Source organism: Cucumis sativus, chromosome 7 (genome assembly GCF_000004075.3).
Source record: "Cucumis sativus cultivar 9930 chromosome 7, Cucumber_9930_V3, whole genome shotgun sequence".
In the NCBI taxonomy this organism is placed as follows: Eukaryota; Viridiplantae; Streptophyta; class Magnoliopsida; order Cucurbitales; family Cucurbitaceae; genus Cucumis; species Cucumis sativus.
In genome coordinates this window covers 19,931,495-19,952,046 of record NC_026661.2, presented here as the reverse complement: position 1 = coordinate 19,952,046, position 20,552 = coordinate 19,931,495, and the positions used below count along the sequence as shown (strand labels likewise).

General features: G+C 32.6%; 4 protein-coding genes across 8 annotated transcripts; 2 read left to right on the top strand and 2 right to left on the bottom strand.

The window, feature by feature from the left end:
* Positions 1-217: 217 nt before the first annotated feature.
* On the bottom strand, positions 218-1,973 carry LOC101219542 (protein YLS3). Its single transcript, XM_004135851.3, has 3 exons — positions 1,561-1,973; positions 619-750; positions 218-495 (listed from the first exon to the last, which is right to left on the bottom strand). Exons 1-3 carry the CDS (start codon positions 1,910-1,912, stop codon positions 386-388), a joined length of 594 nt encoding a protein of 197 aa, XP_004135899.1. The 5' UTR covers positions 1,913-1,973; the 3' UTR covers positions 218-385.
* Positions 1,974-7,052: 5,079 nt separating this feature from the next.
* LOC101219783 lies at positions 7,053-7,882 on the top strand. Its single transcript, XM_011661172.2, has one exon. It carries the CDS (start codon positions 7,186-7,188, stop codon positions 7,543-7,545), a length of 360 nt encoding a protein of 119 aa, XP_011659474.1. The 5' UTR covers positions 7,053-7,185; the 3' UTR covers positions 7,546-7,882.
* Positions 7,883-8,246: 364 nt separating this feature from the next.
* LOC101219937 (E3 ubiquitin-protein ligase RING1-like) lies at positions 8,247-12,174 on the top strand. 2 transcript variants are annotated; one of them, XR_970130.2, is made up of 3 exons: positions 8,247-9,459; positions 10,460-11,095; positions 11,830-12,174. XR_970130.2 is itself a non-coding variant. In XM_004135852.3 (2 exons), exon 1 carries the CDS (start codon positions 8,452-8,454, stop codon positions 9,451-9,453), a length of 1,002 nt encoding a protein of 333 aa, XP_004135900.2. In that variant the 5' UTR covers positions 8,262-8,451; the 3' UTR covers positions 9,454-9,459; positions 11,830-12,174. The 2 variants fall into 2 exon arrangements, 1 of the variants encoding a protein (XP_004135900.2); XM_004135852.3 differs by lacking the exon at positions 10,460-11,095 and having other exon boundaries at positions 8,262-9,459.
* A 2,364-nt stretch (positions 12,175-14,538) lies between these two features.
* On the bottom strand, positions 14,539-19,568 carry LOC101220174 (GTP 3',8-cyclase, mitochondrial). Of its 4 annotated transcripts, none has more exons than XR_004218439.1 (9): positions 19,145-19,568; positions 18,133-18,747; positions 17,757-17,924; positions 17,460-17,651; positions 16,436-16,504; positions 16,212-16,305; positions 15,981-16,096; positions 15,216-15,285; positions 14,539-15,040 (listed from the first exon to the last, which is right to left on the bottom strand). XR_004218439.1 is itself a non-coding variant. In XM_031889282.1 (7 exons), the coding sequence occupies exons 1-6, from the start codon at positions 19,226-19,228 to the stop codon at positions 16,222-16,224; spliced, it is 1,212 nt and encodes a 403-aa protein (XP_031745142.1). In that variant the 5' UTR covers positions 19,229-19,568; the 3' UTR covers positions 15,781-16,096; positions 16,212-16,221. The 4 variants fall into 4 exon arrangements, 2 of the variants coding, with proteins under 2 accessions (XP_031745142.1, XP_004135901.1); XR_004218438.1 differs by having other exon boundaries at positions 15,981-16,087; XM_031889282.1 differs by lacking the exons at positions 14,539-15,040; positions 15,216-15,285 and having other exon boundaries at positions 15,781-16,096.
* Between the last annotated feature and the right edge of the window lie 984 nt (positions 19,569-20,552).

Below are 20,552 nucleotides of genomic sequence, written 5' to 3'. Positions count from 1 at the left end.
ATGGTAATTTTTTATAATGACAAAATTATTGAAAATATTTATAAAATTTATTGAAATTTCACTACCTATCAACTTCTACATACTATATTTGAAAAACGTTCAAAATATATTTGTATGAAAGTTATGGTTAGTATTTAATCTAAACACAGGAGATGTGAATTTCATGCGTTCAAGTTGTGGTAAAGTTGTTAATATAAGAACAATTTGAGAAACATAATTTAGATGATGGGTTAAAACACATATTTTATTAAATTAAGATAACATACATCAATACTCAAAGTGGATTTTAGAAGATGAATTTAGATATGTGATAGGAATATAAAAGCATGAATATGCTGAAAATGTGTGCCTTTTTGTACACATGATATTGAATAATATAATCCAACTAAAGCAAAAGCAATAGAGGAGCAACAACAACCAAAATCTCCAATGCTACCCTTTTCTTTCCTCTCTTGTAACCTTCACCCTCTGCCCCACTTTTACTTCCCCCTCCAACTACAATTTTCACAAACAAAAAAACCATTAATAACCATATAAATTTTCTTTTATGAATAATAATTTTAAAATTATTATTAAAAGGAAAAGAAAAGAAAAAAGGTGAAGAGGCTGGCACATTACCTGTGGAATTAATGGTAGGAGAAGAAGAAGGGCTTAGCATGGGAGCAGGTGCTAAAGCAGAGGAGCTTTTTCCTTTCCCCAATTGATAAAAGACTTGCGCATCGCTTGAATTTGATGGCATGTTTAATAGAGCTGCATCAAAAACAAACAAACAAATATTTAAAAATATATGTTATGATATAGATTTTAAATATGATTGAATCTATCAAATTTTGATTTGTATTAATTTAATAATTTAGTTCGAAATCCTTAACAAAATTGAACTAAAAATTTAATATTAATAGTGACGGTGTTCTGTTTAATTTAAAAATATGAGAAAATTAAGTTCAATCTAATTTTGGGTTTGGAAAGTGAACCTGAATATTTATACCGTTATGATTAAAAATCGAATTGAACTAATTTTCTTTTGTTTGCTTTTTGTAATAAAAAAAAAACTTCAAGTTGAAATGGATATCGAACCACACACTTAGTAGTAGGTGTTAGACTAACGGAGGTTAGCTTAGTTATCTCAAGTTCTAATTCTTCATCTAAAAGAAAGAAAAACAAATTTCAAATAAGGAACAAATAATTTTCCAACTTTTCTAAATTTCTAAGAATTTAGGAAGAATTTTTGTTTTTTATCTTTCAAGTCTCTGTCAATCTACATACCAAAGCATCATATTTCGTTATGACCGAACCTTTAACTGAAGAATCACGCCGAACTCTAAAACATATTCGATTCAAATGTTAACTCTACTCCTATGTTTTACTTAAATAAATTATCAACGTCACAATTAAAGAAATAGCATATTAACCACAACTAAACAACTTTACTCGTTACAACCCAAACACTGCCAACATTAAATCTAAGCCCAAAAAAATGAATACTCTAATGGGAAGAAGGACTAAAACATGTATGTAAAAAAAATAAAATGATCAGTAATTTTGATTGGGTGAATTTACCTGGACAATTGGAGACATTGGCAGTGGCATGGCAAATATCAGGCAAGCTTAAGGCCAACGTGACATTTATTTGAAGCCCCAAGTCAGGGTCATTCCGATCTCTAACTATAACACATAAGCACTTCTTGTCGTTCTGAAGCACTTCCTTTAGTCCACTGCAACAGTCAGGCGTCGGAGCCTTTGCATCACCGCTCACGTAGGGCAGACATGTGGCCATCCCAGCCAATTGCGGTGTGCATTCCTCTCTGTCTTTCTTATCATCTCCACCTACAAACCTCACCCACGACGGTGACCTTAGCAGCAGCATTATTAACCAAAGCCATTTGAAACTAAAACGACGACAACCCTCCATTTTGGTAATTGGTGAAAAGTAGAAGAAAGCCAAGATGAAGAGAAAAGTTTAGAGGTTTCCACTTCCTTTTATGTGTGCAAGTAAATGCTGTAGTAGGAATTCTTTTTCTTTTTCTTTTTCTAAATTTTTATTTAATTTTATATATTCATAAAAAAAAAATGAACCATAACAACTAAAAAATTTGTATTTGAGATAATTGTAAAACGTATAATACATAAAGTAGTGTGCATCGAGTAAACGAATATGGAGTATCAATTGACTTTTCTAAGTGCAAACTTGCTTATAAATAATTTAGATTTAATATAGTTTGTGTATTTTAAAATTGATTTAAAACCAACATCCTGTTTTAGGTTCATATAGTTATTTTTAAAAAAGAAAAACAATCCTATGGTGGTGGTTGCACTAAAGAAGTCATCATTTTGCATTGACAAATTTTTTTGTGCTTTCATACCACTCCACTGATATAAATTATATATAAACACGTCCAAAAACACATTTTCTTTTGTTGCCTTTCCCCTTTGATTACTCTAGAAACATCTTTGTATATCTTAACTCCAACTACTTTATTTACAAATTAATAGATATTATTGAAATAATTTTTCCTTCGCACAAATATATACGTTAAATTACCATCAACAAACATTTATCATTTTGGTCAAAATATTCAATAATATAAAAACACTTCATATGTTGTCTTGACAACTAAAATTATTATATTGATTTATCGTCACACCTATGTATGTGTGTGGGGGGCAATAAGTGAATGGGTCAATTTAATGAGTGAATTGGGGAATAAAAATTGACGTCAGAATATTGAAAATCTTATCTACTATATACCCAACATTTATAGGTGAAAAAAAGGATGGAATAATATTTATATTTGTTATATAATAAGAATAGAGGTTCTGACTTTTTGAAATTCAAATATTGTTTTTAGGATGTACTAAAAATGAGTGATTTGAAAAAGGAAAAAGAAAAAGAAAGTGATGGAATTATTATTATTATGTAATAAGAAAACGACGTTTTTAATTAAATGGACACGTGTCATGAAATGAGGAATGGAAGGATAGTGGTGGGAATCTTTCACCAAACCCACTAGTGTATTTCGGGACAAATTAATGGCTTTTCCATGACGATATAAATTCCAATTTCTAGATGTGATTTACGTAATAGTGACATATACAACTTTTATTCTTCAGCTTCAATAACAAATCAACATTGTGAGATGTGAAATTATAAACAGTACAATTTGAGTTGTCAATGTTTGAAGTATAAATGCTGATGCTGATGCTCGTGGTGGTTAAAAATAGGAAATTTTTAAAAAGATGTGTTTAAATTGAAATATAAACATTTTGCCCTTTTAAAAAATGAGTCCAGCCATGTTGTTATCTCAATCGCACTTCTCAATTAAACATCTAATAATGCATCACTATCAAATTATAAAATTATAAATCGCATAATGAAATAAGATTTCGTGTTATTCATAATGGCTTCTCCATTGTAGACGATAGAGGTAGATTAGTAACGACTTTAATTTCTTGTTCGAGAATATATGCTCTAACCATTCTAGCGACCTATGTATACTTTTGAACCACATAGCTACATTTACATTAATATACAAACAATGGCATTTTCCACACTAACATTGATAAATGACATCCTCCTCTCTTGGGTCCATTTCACAACAAAGAAAAGCCCATATTGACATCTAGACAGCCCAATATAAGATATATCGTGAAGAAGCCCAACTTCATAGTCTCCAGTCCCGTGGCCTGTTGGGCCATCCTGAACCCCGCTTCTTTGAAGCCTGAAGATTCGATTTTAATGTCTTTTAGTTCAACAACCCTAAACCCTGATTTATGGTTTAGGAGTGATCAGATTTCAATGTCCAATTTAAACAAACAATATGTGTAAAATTTATAATTCTATCTGTTGAACTTTCCAAATTTTTACAAGCACGAATCAGTTTAAACTTTAATTTATTCATCTATATTCTTAAAAATCCGACATATGAAGAATTTATGGAGGGAAAATATTTCAAGACAATTTCAAATGTGACATTTCAATCTATTATTAATCAAATACGAGTCTCAAATAATATTTTTCAACGACTTATAAAGTTGAGAATTTAAATTGACATCAAAATTTGGTTTAGAATTTTCACGAGTACATGTAGTTCTAAACTTTAGAGATATGTATTATTGTTTTTCTTATAATATATACATAAGGTTTAGATTCCATGCACCAATCATTTTTCTTTTCTGTTACCACTGTATGTTTATAATATGATATATTCACTTTATTACTTACTACTGTATGAGATCTTTTAGTTTTTCTTTTTAATACATTAATCTTTCTGATCTTTTAGCTAATTATTTCCAATACTTTTTTGTCCCTTTCTTGTTGCAGAATTCTCATATGCTTATGCATTAAGGTTTTCAAATTTGTTTACTTTAAAGTGATAAAAGTAATGAATTAATTAAGCAACTTTCTGAGTGAGTCATGTGTGTGTTGAGCTACGTATATACAACACAGCACATGCATGATTGATGATTCCATCTGGGAAGCCATTGTTCTATTATTGTCATCTTCATTACATTTAAAAAAAAATGAAAAGTATATGGGAATAAAGCTATGATGTCTAATCTAATAGACATAATGGAATGGAAGAGAATAGAAAGGAACGTGAGAGAAGAGAGATAACAAAAAAACGTCTATTTTTAAAATTCATGAATCAAAAAAACATATTCATCAAAAATAATTTATAAATTATACTTTATAATTATTATAAATTAATCAATAAACATTAATATCAAAAACTAAATAACTGTAAAAAAAAAAAAAAAAACTAAAATTTTCCTATAAACTAAAAAATTGGATAATGAATTAAATTTATGAAGGATGAATAAATAATTATGGTAGTAGAGGACAATGAGGAGAATAGACACATGAAAAATGAGAGATTGATAGTAATAACAATAATACAGCTGCACTCCAAAGGTAAGTGGATGAGCAATTACATTCATCTCCAATATCTGACAGACAGGTAACTTTAAAAGATGAGTTCTACACATTAACTACTTATAATAACATACTTTTATAACGTCATTTATTATTAATATAAAAAGGACACATGGCAGTGCGCTAATGGATGAGGCCCAATCACATAATTTAAAGAAAAGTAAAGTGATAAAATGACGTGGCCATCGATTTTTCCACCTCTCCTATGTCTTTTCTTTTCTCCTGACTTTTTCTTTTTAATTAATATTTACTTTTCCTAGGTAGATGTAAGGTCGGTCGTACGTGGCGGGTTCTGGTTGGCTTTTAGTTTCTGACTCCAATCTCCACCATACACTTTTTATTTTTATTATATTTTTAATTTATATTTTTCTTTTCTTATGCTTTAAATTAAAAAATATTTATTTGGCTTTCCCATTTTGTTTTGTTATTATGGTGGAGAGAACTTTTTATATTGATGTGATTGAACTTACATTTAACTCTTTTGCTTTGGTTTTTATACTTTTAAAAGATGTGAAATTTTGGTTGATATCTTAGATAATATATGGGTGGATGAATTTTAAATAAAATTTATTGTTTTTCTTGGCGATTGGTTGAGTTCAAGAATTTGTTCTTATTCATATAATGATATGTGAAAAAATATTAATAGAAAAACGATATTTCTTTTTGTCTACAACCTAATTCTTCGTGGCAAAATGTTGTTCCTCTTGGATTTTTGTTCATATAGGATAATTCAAAATTTGATGTTATGTACATGAACCATTTAATTTAATTTTAAAATCAATAGGAAGTATTACAAATTGAAAGGAGTTACTGTTTGAATAATAAAAATGTAGTAAAAATAAATGGTGATGAGCAATTATTCAATTGCATTCATTTTTTTCTTCCGTTGGAGTATATATTCAATAATTGTAACCACCAAACTTGAATAATTCTTTAAGAAATTTAAATTTTTTTCTTTCTTTAAGGTAAAAGGAACAATAATACTAATTACTAACCTACCCAATAATAAACATAGACATCAAACCTTTCGATGAAGATGTACATTTTAATTATATTAATCTTTGTTTTTATTATTATTAATTTTATTGAATGATTAGGTAGAAGTAGATTTCTTTACTATGATTGTTGTGCATCTATTTATGATACGACGCCATCTGTTTGTAAGTAATTTTAAAACAGTTAAAATCATCTTTAAAAGAAAAACTGCATCAGGTGACAATAATAACAATATAACATTTATTTTTACATATTACGAATATGATAAGTAATTAATTATACCAGACGACTATTAAAGGTTTATCAAAGTGTTATTGACTTTTAAATTTGTTACTTTTCCAATTTATAAAATGTGGTGACATGTATCATATTATAATAATTTTTTTTGCTCTTTTTACAAATACCACTTTTAAAAATTATGCACCGTGAAAATGTTTAATCATTCAAAATCAAATTTTCAATATGTATGAAAATTTATTTAAAAATTCAAATTGAATTGAATATATGTAATATCGAAAACACATTTCAAAGTGATTTATGAATACGATAATAGTATTTTGAGGTATTTTTAAAATAAAAAAATTAAAATATTTACGAACTATAACAAAATTTTGAATTTTATGAATGATAGTACTATCACTAACATAATTTTATCACTAGCACTGACATAATGATATCAGTGACTATCAATATCTATTATTAACAAAGTCTAAATTTTTTGTTATATGCTATAAATATTTTATCAAAATTACTATTTTTTACAATTTTCCTAGTATTTTTAATTAGACACCACTTAATTGAATATGTTGTACGTACTCACTAAAAGTATATTCTACATTTAAAATAATTTACAATTCTACAAAAGTATATCATACCACACTCTATTTTTATCTACACTGTAAATTTATCTTCATAAATATTAGAAGATATCACGGTGATATGAACCGAGTTGCATGTAATAGAATAAGTTTTAGTCTAAAAACTCAGTGAAAAAAAGGGTCAAATAAACCTAATTAGAGTAAGGGATAGATGTTATTTGTTTAATAAAGAAATATGAGAAAGATAAAGTGATGAATAATAATCCCAAATTCCCATTTCCGACTTATATATAAAGCCTTTAATAGCCACATGAAATTTTCCCAATGCACCAAAAAAACAAAACAAAGTCCTAAACCAAACGCATACACACACACCATTTTTCTTCCTAAATCGCCTCTCATTAGCAACCTCTCTAAACCGCCGTCGTCCTCGTTCCAATGGCAAATACCCACTCTCAGCCCACTTTTCCTCTTCATCTTTGCTTCTTCTTCCTCATCCTCCTCATGTTCTTGTCCTTCTCTTGGTACTCCAATTACGAGTCTGCGGTGGAAGACGTTTTCGACCAACTCAAGCTCCTCCTCATCGTCTCACCTCTTCTCCTACTCCTCCTCGTCCACTGGCTCTCCAACACCAAAAGCGGTCACTTGCCATCCCTCATCCCCCTACCGGAAAAAGACTCGCTCCATCGCGCTGGAGGAACACCTTGGGGCGTGGGGTTTCTGTTGGTTCTTCTTCTTTTCATGGTCTCTTATCAATCTTACTTCCAAGAACGGTGGTTTCCTCTCTTGAGCCGGTGATGATCCGAACGAGACAACCCATACGTTCAACGATGGAATAATAGGAATTTTTACTCCTAGCTAAAATTTTCTACTACTTTATAGTACTGATCAATTGAAAGTATTATTGTAAGTGTCTTTGATATGCACTCTTTGGATTTGTTTTTATGTTGACGAAGAGTTTGGATGTGTCATAAGATATCTGTTTATATTAATTTTTAATGTAAAGATTACTATTAGTCCTTTTTAATTGTTATTTTAATTTTAGATGGAATCCAAAGCGTGGATCGAGGCCTTATATAAAGTAATTTGTGTTGGAGTGATTTTAAAAAAGAAGTTACACTTCCCATTGTAATTATTATTTTTAATTCACAAGAGTTGTTAACTTTCTTTTTACCCACATTAGACCCCTTTGTACTTCATTAAATCTATTAACGATTAATGTAAATTAACCCTTTTAAATTTGTACCTCCCTGATAAGGTAGGTTTTAGTGCATATTAGTCACACAAAATTAACACACAAGAGCGTGACACTATGCTATAACATTAGATGATATATGTATATTTTTTATGAAAGGGTTTATATATTAAGATTCTAGATATAGGGCGTAACTAAAACTAAAGTGAGTTGAGATGAAATGCAAGGGAAATAGGCAAAGAGAGTGAATCAGTGAAATGAAAGAATGTAAATTTGATATAAAATGTAAATTGAGAAATCTATGGAAAGCTACAACCCACCAAATAAAGGTAAGGGAATGGGGGACGGACCCACGCGGGCAACTCTGCCACTAACAACTGCGCTAAAACCCATTTTCAAAACTACATCCAATCTCTCAAAATCTCTCATCTTTACCCAATTTTGAGGGACCAGATCGATTGAAACGCCTAATTTCATCGCTACCGTCACCTCAGGTGTGGTAAAAAACCATGTCCTCCGCCACTATTACCGCCACCGCCGCCGCCGAACGCCACACCTACTGGTGCCACGAGTGCGATATGAGCGTCACTTTGGTTTCCCCTTCTTCTTCATCATCGTCTTCTTCTTCTTCTTCTTCCTCTTCCTCTCTTGTTTGCCCCCACTGCCTCACTGACTTCATCGAACACATGGATTTCACCATACCCACTTCCTCTTCTTCCATTTCCGACAACCCCAATTCCTCTTCTCCCCCCACAGATTCCGATCCATCATCCTTCGTCTTTGTCGACCCACTTCCGATCACTTCCGATGACAATTACCTCCTTAATAGCCCTCAGTTCCTCCGTCTTTTCCAGCACCTTGCAGATTCATCCGAGTCTGATTTCGTCCCATCTGTCCCTTTCAACCCATTTACTCCGATCAAGGCCTCTGTCATGGCGATTCCCACTATTAAAGTCACCTCCGCCTTGCTCGATGAAGACCCAGTTTTAATTTGTGCTATCTGTAAGGATCAGTTCCTTCTTGAGGTTGAAGCCAAACAGCTCCCTTGTTCTCATCTTTATCATCCAGATTGCATTCTTCCTTGGCTTTCTAATCATGATTCTTGTCCGCTTTGCCGTTTTAAGCTTCCTTCTGATGACCCCTCGGATCGTGTGAGATGTAGGACTAGTGCCTTGTTGAGGGCTAGAGATCTGATGCATCAAGAAGATAGTTATGGGTTGAGGACTACTTTGGAACTCATGGCTAGAAGGCATAGTTCTATTTCTAGTGAGGGAATTCATGTGGATTCGTTTCAATCACCCACTCAGTTTGGGGTTGCTATGATGGAGAGTGGGGAACAGACCGACAGTGTTGAAACTGTTTCTAGTGTGGCTACTGATGATGGGATTGTAATTGTCAATAGCAATGGTGATGAAAATGGGTTTTTGGGAATGGATGGACCTATAACTGAGGATGCTGGGACTGTAGTTCAGGATATTGGAGTTTCTCCTTCGAGTTTTGTTTCTGCATAAATTGAGGTTTGTGTTCTCCTCTCTTTTGACTTTTGTTTTTATTAGTTTTCCATGTTCTTGTAGTTTGTGTTGAGAAGATGGATTTCTACACCGAGCTTGGAAATGATAAATGAAGGAGTTTATATTTGATCTAAATTGACAAGTAATAACAAATAGAGTGCCAATGACTGAGTTGAGTTCTTAGAGCTTAGGAACTCATTGATTGGGCAGTTTTGATAGTCTTTTCAGGATTTATGATGGTTGTGTTTTTTACTTGAAACATCCATCTAGAGCATACCGCTCTTAGATAAAGATGGAAGCTTGATCCAAGCTTTCTGCTTTTATTTCCTACTGATGGCTCTTCGAATGGTTCTGTGGTGATAATGCAAAAAGACTAAAAATGAATTCAACAGGGCCTGTTATAAACATTTCAAGAATTCTTAGAAATCTAGTTTAAAACTCCCATAGAAAAGACCATTGAACTTTAACTTTGTATAACCTTCCTGGTTTTGAACTATAAACCATACGTCCATACCATTACCAATGGTTGGTGCATGTATACGACTATCATCTCATCGCAAACTTGGTTTCCCATGCTTTTGCTGCCTTCTTTCTATTTGATGATCGTTGGCTTATGTGCACTATCGTAAGATGGTTCTGGCCTATCTTTAAACTTTAAGTAACCTGCAAGAATCATGAAGCTGAGCGAAAGTCTTGAAATTGGTTCGGCATTTTGTTTTGGAATTTGCATGTATGAAGTATCGACTGATGTAAAAGGTCTTAGGAAAGTTGGTTCATTATCGTTGGTATGAGACCATAATGTTATAGGTTTTGTAGATTGACTTATATTGTAAGTCCATAATGTCCCTATAGTCCATTAACAAATCCCATTTTCATCGCCAGATATGTTCTCCCAGTAAATGTTTACAATATTTAATGCATGAGATTTTGTTTGACTTAATGGCTCAGTAGGTCATGTTTCGTTGGACTGGGAAAATAATAAAAGCTAGTTACGTATGGTTCTTAGGATACGGCACCACGCAGAAGAGGAAGGGTTAGACGAGGTTGGCTTATTAGAGGAAAAGTTTAAGTTGCAGGACCCTCTAGTGCTGTAAGATCCTCCACTGCCACAAGACCCTCTCATGTCATAAATGCAAGGGAACGTTGCAGGAGGTCAAACTTAGGATGCGCCAGTGGCTTCATAGTAGCAAGCCCCATCCAACATCGAAAGTGATTTTGTTGCATTGGCAGCACAAGTAGAGGCAATCGTTACAACTATGATGGTGAGAATGCACAGTAGATGGTTGGAACAGCTGTGGCTGATCAGGTAGCCAGCAGATTCAAGTCTAGGTTTAGGACCAACAAGATTGATCGCTTGAAGCCAAGTACTTGCGGGACTTTAGGAAGTATAATCCTCACACATTTGATGGATCATCAAAGGACCCCATGAAGGCAGAATTTTGCTTGTCCTTAATTGAGACTATTTTTCGTTTTCTAAAGTGCCCTGATGATAGAAGCTTTAGTGTTCAGTATTTGTGCTTACAAACAGTGATGAGATCTGGTGGCAGTTCGCAGAAAGATGAATTGATACCAAAGCAGGACCTATGACTTGAGAACGATTTAAGGAATGTTTTTATGAGCAGTATTTCTCCGCCAATACAAGGTATGATAAGCAGGCTGAAGAAGAGGATAAGCTTGGCTGCCATATCATAGCAACCATATGCAACTGGCTTCTATTAGATTCTCAGTCAAGTAAAACATGACCTAGTAAGACATTAAGTTTTGCAAAATCTAATTCATTAAATACTATAAACATTTACTAGGAAGACATACCTGGCGATGACAAGGAATATGTTAATGGGCCGTAAGGACACTCACGACTCTAGGCTTACAATGCAAGTTAGTCTACAGAACTTATAATCTTATGCTCTTGTACCACCCTAATGATTCGTCTTTCCTAAAACTTTAACATGAGTCATTACTTCATGCCTGCAAATTTCCAACGCTTAGACCAATTGAAAGGAAGATGGGAGTTCTTTCTAGCATTGCACAATTTCTTTCATGTTTTTATGCAACTTCCGAGTCCTTGTGAACTGCAAAAGTGAGATTTATGCTTCTGTGTTCTCTAAAACAACCTTGAATAGGACAAAGCTTATATGAACACGATCTGTTATGGCCTTGAGTTCTAAAAAGGCACCTTAAACATGAAGAAACCCCATCACCCAACTTATTTGTGATGTGCTGTATACATATTTTACTAAGTTGTATCATATGCTAGCAATGCTTAATGATTTTACTTGTATTGGAGGAATCTTAATGTTTACATGTTTCCTTAAAGCAAGGATTCATCTAGTTAATATTAACTTACTTTTACTGTCATTTATTTTGTTAATGCAGGTAATATAGTAGAATATATGGTTGTTAGATGAATCTTAGAAAGCAGCTACCCCAAGTAGATGATTGATTGGAAGTGTAAATTGCTACAGAGAAAGACTCTGCTATCTTCTTCTTATTCTTCTCCTTCTTCATCTTCGGTAACCATGTCTCAACATAATAAGAGATGAACCTTGTTTACATTGTTAATCTTATCACCTAGCAATGTTTCCCTTCTCTCTTTTAGTCATGGTTTGAGTCTATGAGGCTCTCGCTCTCTCTCTCTCTCTATATATATATATATATTTATATATAAAGTTCTGCAGTTTCAATCTATTGAGAAATAGATTCAACAACTTATAATCCATATTTCATTGTGCCTTCTTTTGTTTCTTTCTTCTTACTTGCGTTGGTTTTTTTTTTTTTTTTCTCTTGGATTGAAATGTTACTTGGATCCTTATATTTTTTGAGGTTCAGTTGATGTACTTTCAATCAATAAACTTAGTTTTCATCGTTAGTTTGAAGATACTTTTTACTTAACTTTCCAAAATAATAATAATAAATAAAAAAAGAAACTATATATTAATAGATATTAGGTTGACATATACTAATTTTTTAATGAGAATTTTGAATATAATTATTTAATTATAGCGATTCTCTTGTGATTTTGGACAACAAAAAATTTAATGATGAATACATCAAGATTTAAAGTATGAAGATCAAAATGTCCCTTTTTAAGGAGACTCGTTAAATTAAATTAAAGTATAAAAATCAAAATATAATTTTTTTCCACTTACATATGGTCTAAGGCTCATTTAAATCGTGGCTAGTTAGTCACCATCACTTAACTTCATGGATTGAAAGATTTGTTCACTCATATTAACTACTAGACGAATCCATGGGAATTCCAACTTCCTCCATCGGTCCCCTCTCGTAAAAGTTTCACATTTGGTATATTCAAGCAGAATATTCCCTTAAGGAAAACAAAGTTCCATTTTGCTTAGCACTTTTAATTGACATCCTAAACTTCCAACCTTGTTTAGTCTAATTAGATCTTCGACTTATTCTAAACCATTTTAACATCGACTTCAATCAAATTGTTTTGTATGGACCATTCACATGCATTAATAACTTGTCTTTAACAAACGTTTGAAATCTACATAAGTTATAAACTATTACTTTAAGATTGTTTATGTTTATTGTAGCCTTAACCATCTTCATTGTGTTTTTCTATTGTTCTCACAATCTATTGTATGAAAAATAAATATCACAATAGAAATACATGATTCATTAGAAAAATATTCTCACCTTTATTGTTAACTTTTTTTTGTTGCAGTAGACGACTGTCTTATTCACTTTAGGACTACAATAAACATGTGATTTGATAGATTACAAAACGTGTAGTGCACTTTGTTAAGATAGATTACATTTGTATTGAAGGATTAGGGTCGACATTAACGGTAAAGGAACTTAAGTCGATACAAACTGCCCTCGGTAAAGGTGCGAGTTAGATCCAAATAGACATTGCATTTGGAAAGAAGCAAACAAATTGAAAAAGCAACATAGAAAGTCATTTTCATGGTGGTCTTCCTCATCGTTCCTTTTCACTTCTTCTTTTTTTCTGTTAACCCATCAGTCGTCGGGCCAAATTGCTCCTTTTAAATTGGAATCTTTCATAAGAAAATAAAAGGTAGCACAGCCGCCGTAGACAAATTAACTGACACGCACTTTTCAAACACTAAAAAACGCTTTTTCCTATCTCCCTCTATATACCATTGAAAGTGACGCCCCAACGTCTTTCACAATCTTCCCCTAAGAACCCTAGATCTGTGTTTGGGTTTTGTTTATTTCATTATCTAATGAATTTTAAGATTAAATTAATGGGTAAACACAAATTTAACACAGAACGTAAGAACGTAAGAGAGCAAAATTCTAAAACTCATTACATACAAAAATAGAAAGCCCTGAAATTATACTTACAGTTTTACAAGTTTAGAGACCTGGCCTAAAGAATAAAAAGTTTAAAAGTTGTAATTTAACCCAAAAAATAAAACAATAGTTTGAAAAAAAAAATAGAACAATAATCCACTTAATATCAATTTAAATTTTAAACTATTTTAAATGTATCCATTAAAACCTTTTGTCATGTTTTATTTGGATGATGATACATTTTTCATGATTTAAATTTTGATATGTTTATAAAAGTTGATATAATTATTAATTTAGAGTTTAATTTGAAGTTTAATTCACACATCTTCCAAAATATGGAATAAATTAATACAATTGTAAAATAAAAAGAAAGTTGGGGAAACAAATTAGAAAAATTATTAAAAATAATTCTTAATAGATTTTATCGGGTAAAACTAGCACACATCTTGAAAAATAGTTTAAACATTTTTTCGATGGACCAATAAGCTTCTCTTAAAATTGAAAAAAAAAAATATTTTAATAAAATCTTAGTGATCCATCTTGCTCTAGATGAAAAAATGTTCAAATGAATTTAAAAATGAGTGCTAGTTTTATAAAACAAAATGCCATTTGGATTTTCCAACAAATTATTGTTTACCCAAAAAGGAATTATAATTCAATCTTACGCTTTTCGAGGAATGTTGTTGAGACTTGAACATGGAGGCAAATGATGTACACAACTTCTACGGTTCCACCGCTTATCCTCTTCTTCGGAGTTTCAATTAGAACTTCGAGTTCGAGCCAATAATAAATAAGTGGAGGTTGTGAAATTTAGAGAATTGGATTATAATATAAGTTCCTCAAAAGATATTACACTGACATAATTATAAAGGGGTGACAAAGAAGTTTGAATTTTCAAAACAATTTGACCTTATATCTAATCTTTTTTAATAATGAAATTTCATCTCTTTCAATTTGACCTCATACCTTCAAATTTGTAAATATCCTTAATTTTGGCAAAAATAATAGGTTTTTTTTTATATAGTCTGTTAGTACTGTAAATTCAATTGCTTTTGTTGTAGAATGAAATTGAACGAACATGCATAAACACTAAAACTACTACCTTTGAAACTTCCACGACTCTACCGTCTCTTCGGATCATGCGTTGATGAAGCTTAGGCTAATCAAAGTAACCCTCATCTTTGTGCACATTCAACTCTATCTAATTCTTTCAAAGTCTTCTCAACTATTCTCCAAAAATACAAACCGATCTCTCAGTTTTCGACGGGTCCGGTCTCGGACTATTGAAGCTCCCTCCAATTTCCCTCTGGCACCGGTGGCAGTCATGAAGAATGTGAAACGACATTAGATGAATGCAGTTCTGAAATGATTCTTTTCCGCCTGTTAATTGTCATTTGTGTTCCATTTTCTTTCTTTCTAATTTGGTGAATTGTTATGCATATTCTAGATGTCAAGGTGGTAAAATATTAAAAGTTGCTTACCATGTTTGATGGTAGTTTCCACCCTCCCTGAACGAAACCAAACCAAATCGAGATTTTTCTTTCCTTTTTCCTGCTTTATAAAAGAGGGCATGACAGGACAAACTAAAAAATAGTCGAATTCTGGACATGTTATCCGGGTGCTTAAAAGGTGTTTTCAAATACATATATAAAAGAAATATTTTTAAGCACCTAAGAAGTCAAGCGTATAACCCAATCTTAAAACTTCGGATGAAATAAGAATTATGCTGCATACACTCTTCTATTTAATTAGGTTAAAATAGAAAAAATATATATATATACCTTCATGAGAAAAGTAAACCAGACTATTCAAATCTCGGTGTCATCTACTTTTCGTATTAAATTTCAACTATTAAATGCAGTAGTAACAAATCACAATTGAACCAATAAAAAAGAATCTACTATCATTCAATATATATTAGAACATATTGAAGAGGATGTCTTCTACTCGCATTACCCTATTTTCAGTTTTCTTGTGTCATTTTCCTGAAATTTTCCCCGTCATACCAAAAAATTCATTGATCTAACCCACTTGTTTCATGTGATATTAATAAAAATCAGAAGATCTACTGAATTTGAAATTAAATCTTGCTTTACTGCACTAAAGTTATGGTGCAAAATGAACAATACTAACCACTGTATTAGCATTTAAGTTACAAATGACAACATGGTACCAACCTTGCACAAGAAACAGCCAAACATATATTTTACAATAATATATTATTCTTTAAATGGATTTTGACTTACCAGGCTTCTTCATATTGTCACTACAGGTTTGACTTCGGTTTCTTTACAGTTTCCATATACACCAACAGGTTTGTACTCCAGTCAAGCTAGTTGGACGGACATGGAACCTGAAACATCTAGTCCTTAACGAGATGAGTTAAACAGTTTAGATTTGACAGAGATGTGTGTTTATCTTTAGAATATGTTTGGAAGGGGAGAGAGGCAATATAGTATTGGCAAAGGTATTATTACCAAGCTTAGACTAGCCACCAATATGTATCATGGGTCTGTTTGCAGTCTTTGCAATATCGAACATTCCAGCATGTGAAGCTTTCTTTCTTCTTACCTGAGACACATGAGTACAATTAACAACAATACCTAATGACATGGAAAGTTACACAGAAGTTAATGCTTGAAATCCATCAATTGGGGAGAATATGAAATTTTGGGCATCTTAAGAAGATATAGTTGAGTACCGCTGCACGAATTATTTCCCTTAGCTCGTTATCATCAGCACCTTGACGAAGTGGGTCTCTCAAGCTAACCTGAAATTAATGGTTTCTAATATATTAATGTGCAGAGTAGAGTTTTTCTGCTCGGAATATCAATGAATCAAACACTTAAAACACAGGATGGGGCCTCCTACCAGGAAACCATGCCATCAGTCCACTACAGAATAACTTGGTCCATAGGTGGTGTAAAACTAAGCAAATGAAGATCAAGTAGCAAATGGAACACTTTGAAAAGGTAATTAATCTAAAAGTCCATCCAACTCTCTCTGTGCACAATGGCATCATATTGTCGTTAGCAAGGTAATAAGGAAGAGGGAGGGGGAGGAAATTATGGTTGCAGGCATTCAACTGAAAACCTTTTTGTACTGCCATTTGGCTATTGAAACAGCATATGTATGAAATTCAATTTGGTCTGAAAAAAGTACGGGTCTTTTGAGGACTGATTTATTTATGAATAAGAAATATTAGTAAGGTCATCAGAAGAGACTATTCTCATCCATGTACTTACTCACTAGGTTCGATAATATTAAATTCTCCCCTGTCTAGAGGATGCGTCCTCTGAAAAAGTAATAGCTATTGCAAGAGGAAATCATTTTATCTAAATATCACTAAGATCAAGATTTAGGATACACGTGGGCCTTACTTCAAGAAGCCCACAAGAAAAACCAGGTACCTCTGAGAACCAAATAAATACTAACCATGGCCATCTTTTAAGGCCTAGGTTCATCACATATCCAAGTGATGTTCTACATCCCCTCCATTGTCACAAGCATTATAAAGCCAAGGACAGATGTTAGTCGATAGCAAACCAATCAAAAGCACCTTTGGAAAAAAAATAAATAAATAAAATCTTCGAGACCGTGAAATATCAACGAATTTACAAGACTTTCCAAGGAGACTATCAATTGGGGATTTACACTCAAAACAAATTTATCTCTCATACTCTCATTCTAAGATAAGTGCAACAATAGACTAGAAGAAAATTTACCTCCGAGGGACCAAACAAGCAGACTTTGAAGTTTCCATCTGCTAAAAGTCGCAATCTATTGCAACCAGCACAAAAATGCTCTGTCATTGATGTGATAAACGAAACGCTACCCTGGTGCCCATCTATCCTGAAATTCTTTGCTGTCTCTGTAGGATGATCTCCAAGTCGTGTAAGGTTTGTGAAGTTTTTAGCCTGTGCAGCAAAATAGGAATATATAAGGAATTAGCATATAGAAAGAACATTAGAGGAAAAATCTAAAATCTTTTAGATTGATTGCCCGTGAGAATTCTACCTTACCACTGTTTGCAAAATTTCTGAGTAGGGTACCAGTTTCTTAACATTCCAAACATTTCCATCAAAGGGCATAAACTCAATGAATCGAATATTAATTGGTTTCTCACGAGTCAACTCAACAAAATTGCAAATCTCATCATCATTGAAACCACGCATTATAACACAGTTCACCTGGAAAAAAAGTCACGTAAAAGAAAATTCCTTGTAAGAGCATGTGCCCGGTATGAGACATGAATAATAACATTTTATGTCTGCATATTAAGAATCAACCAGAAAATGAATTAGCAAACTTCCAAAGACAACACAGAATTGATAGAAGAGAAATGAGAATAATTAACAGTCCAAAAAGGACAGTTTTCTATTGAAGGATAGTACATACTTTAACAGGATTGTAACCAAGGTCTACTGCAGCATTGATAGATTCCATAACCTTTTCATGCCCCTTGCGCCGGGTCATGAATTCAAACTTTGCTGGCACCAATGTATCCAAACTAATATTAATAGCCGAAAGCCCACATTCTTTAAGCTTGGGAAGTTTTCTTGCAAGCACTATTCCATTCGTGGTCATAGCCAATGTTTTCAAACCTTTTAAATTAGACAGTTCGAAACATATATCCTCAATATCTTTCCTAATAGTAGGCTCCCCACCAGTCAAGCGAATTTTATTTACACCAGAGCTTACAAAAAGATTAGCCAATCGAATAATTTCATTCCGAGTAAGAAGCTTCGGGCTGGAAGTCAGATCTACACCTTCTGCAGGCATACAGTACTGACATCGCAAGTTGCACCGTTCTGTCAGTGATATCCTTAAGTAAGTGTGCATCCTTCCAAATGAATCAACCAACATATTAGAGTCTGAATTCTCTTTCTGGATTTCATCCGACAACTTAGCACAAGAAGTAGCATACGTTCTTGAAGCCTCCAGTTGATTCCCAAAGATTCTAAGACCATTCATTTTTCTGATGATGGAGAAAGATGGATTTTCAGATCCCACCTATTTTAAATAAGATATATATAAGAGCTCAATAGCAGTTATGACAATTCAAATGTCAAGAAACAATGAAAGAATATGAGAAGGATAATGCAAATATCTCTATCTCAACTAAATTTCTAAATATTGGATATAGAATGCTCCCGAAAGTTCAAACCAAATAATTTAAACAGTAATTAAATGTCGACTATTCCTAAAGTACAATCAACTTTAAAAATAGTAAAAATGAAATCGACGAGGAAGCGGGAATAATTGAGACAAGCAATTCAAAGCACCTAAAGCAAAAACGAATCATGGTTTGATTATCATCAAAATTTCAGCAGACAAAGCTAGTTTATCCGATACAAAAAAAAAAAAAAAAAAACGAGGCAGCAAATTAATGGAAACGGAAAGCACAAACCGATAGGAAATTTAATTTTCCAGACGCTACAAGCCAATTGGTGACGACGCATGCATTTCTTCTCATATTAGTCGCCAAAGCCATCAACAACGAGTTCGTGTGAAAAGGAAACAAATAGAAATATCCAGAAGAGAAAGATAATGGAATCAATAGCAGTATTCTTCCGATTAAGGAGGTTGAAGAAGACGATGGTGATTCAATTGAATCCAGAAGCTGAGCCGGAGAAGAACGACGGAAACCGACGTGATCGACCGCTCATTCCTGTTCGATTCCTTCGGCTCTTCGGCGGTGTGAAGGGTCAGAAATTTATGGCTTTTGGATTATCGGATTCGGAAAGTGTGAAGTTCGATTATTTTGACCTTTGCTGCAAGTTTTTCCCCGTCGGCTTCGTGCATCGGTGTCATCGAGATTTTGGTTTAAATTTATTCGAGGAAAAAATATCTTAATGCATTTTTTAAAAAGAAAAAGCATACGAAAGCTACTTAGTTTAATTTTTTTTATAAAATATAGTAAAACTATTCATGAAAGTGATAGAAGTTTATTATTGTTAAATTTTGTTCTAGTGTTGTTAAATTTCATATATTTGAAAATATCATCTAACATCTCCTTCATCAAATTTCTTAATTGTTGATTTTTGTTCTTACTATTTATCAAAATATATCCATTTTTTATCTAATAATTATCTTACAAATTAAAATGGGTTAAAATCTAAGTATTATTTAAGTAAAACTCCATCATTCGTGGAAACGTGTATTCTCTCGTCTTACGTAGACTCATTATCGTAGATTATTTACACTCGACATTAAAAGGAACAATATATGGTAAATAAAAATGAGAGAAACGTGCAAACCAAAAGCTAAAATTTGACCAATTTTTACAAATATATAGCTTTGGTTGAACACTTTATTCCCAATGAGTCGTAGGGATTGGAATAGAGAATATGAAAACTCGTGGATAAATAATAGAGTAAAGTAGAATTAGGGTTTGAATGTGATGAAGCAACTAAAGTGAAGAAATAATTGTGACTAAAGCAATGGAATCTTTTAAATTCTCCATTTTTTTTTTCTTCTAATTTATCTATTTTCTCTATCCCTTAAAAATATTCCTCTGTTCTCATGTTCTTTTCTTGCTGTCAAGTTTTACCATTGCATTTCCTTTTTAAATCGTTTTTCTCATTTCCTGTTTAAATCGTTTTTCTCTCTTCCATTGAATTAGTCAATGGCTCTCTTACTATAGGGATAAAGTTGAATGAGAGAGTGAGGGTGAAAAGGGATAATATAAAGGTAAGTGATAATTTTGACTGAAAAAAATGGGAGAATGGCAAGGAGAGTGAAAACTAGGAGAAAGAAAAAAACTATTAAGTTTACTTCAAGTTAAAATACCATAATTAGAGTTTATTAATTTGAAG

Coding starts and splice junctions, on each gene's coding strand:
- LOC101219542 (XM_004135851.3), bottom strand. CDS start 1,912: ATGGAGGGTTGTCGTCGTTTTAGTTTCAAATGGCTTTGGTTAATAATG. Junction 751..1,560: donor CAATGTCTCCAATTGTCCAG/GTAAATTCACCC, acceptor TTTTTGATGCAG/CTCTATTAAACATGCCATCA. Junction 496..618: donor TCCTACCATTAATTCCACAG/GTAATGTGCCAG, acceptor TGAAAATTGTAG/TTGGAGGGGGAAGTAAAAGT.
- LOC101219783 (XM_011661172.2), top strand. CDS start 7,186: ATGGCAAATACCCACTCTCAGCCCACTTTTCCTCTTCATCTTTGCTTC.
- LOC101219937 (XM_004135852.3), top strand. CDS start 8,452: ATGTCCTCCGCCACTATTACCGCCACCGCCGCCGCCGAACGCCACACC.
- LOC101220174 (XM_031889282.1), bottom strand. CDS start 19,228: ATGGCTTTGGCGACTAATATGAGAAGAAATGCATGCGTCGTCACCAAT. Junction 18,748..19,144: donor GAAAATTAAATTTCCTATCG/GTTTGTGCTTTC, acceptor TATTTAAAATAG/GTGGGATCTGAAAATCCATC. Junction 17,925..18,132: donor TTGGTTACAATCCTGTTAAA/GTATGTACTATC, acceptor CTTTTTTTCCAG/GTGAACTGTGTTATAATGCG.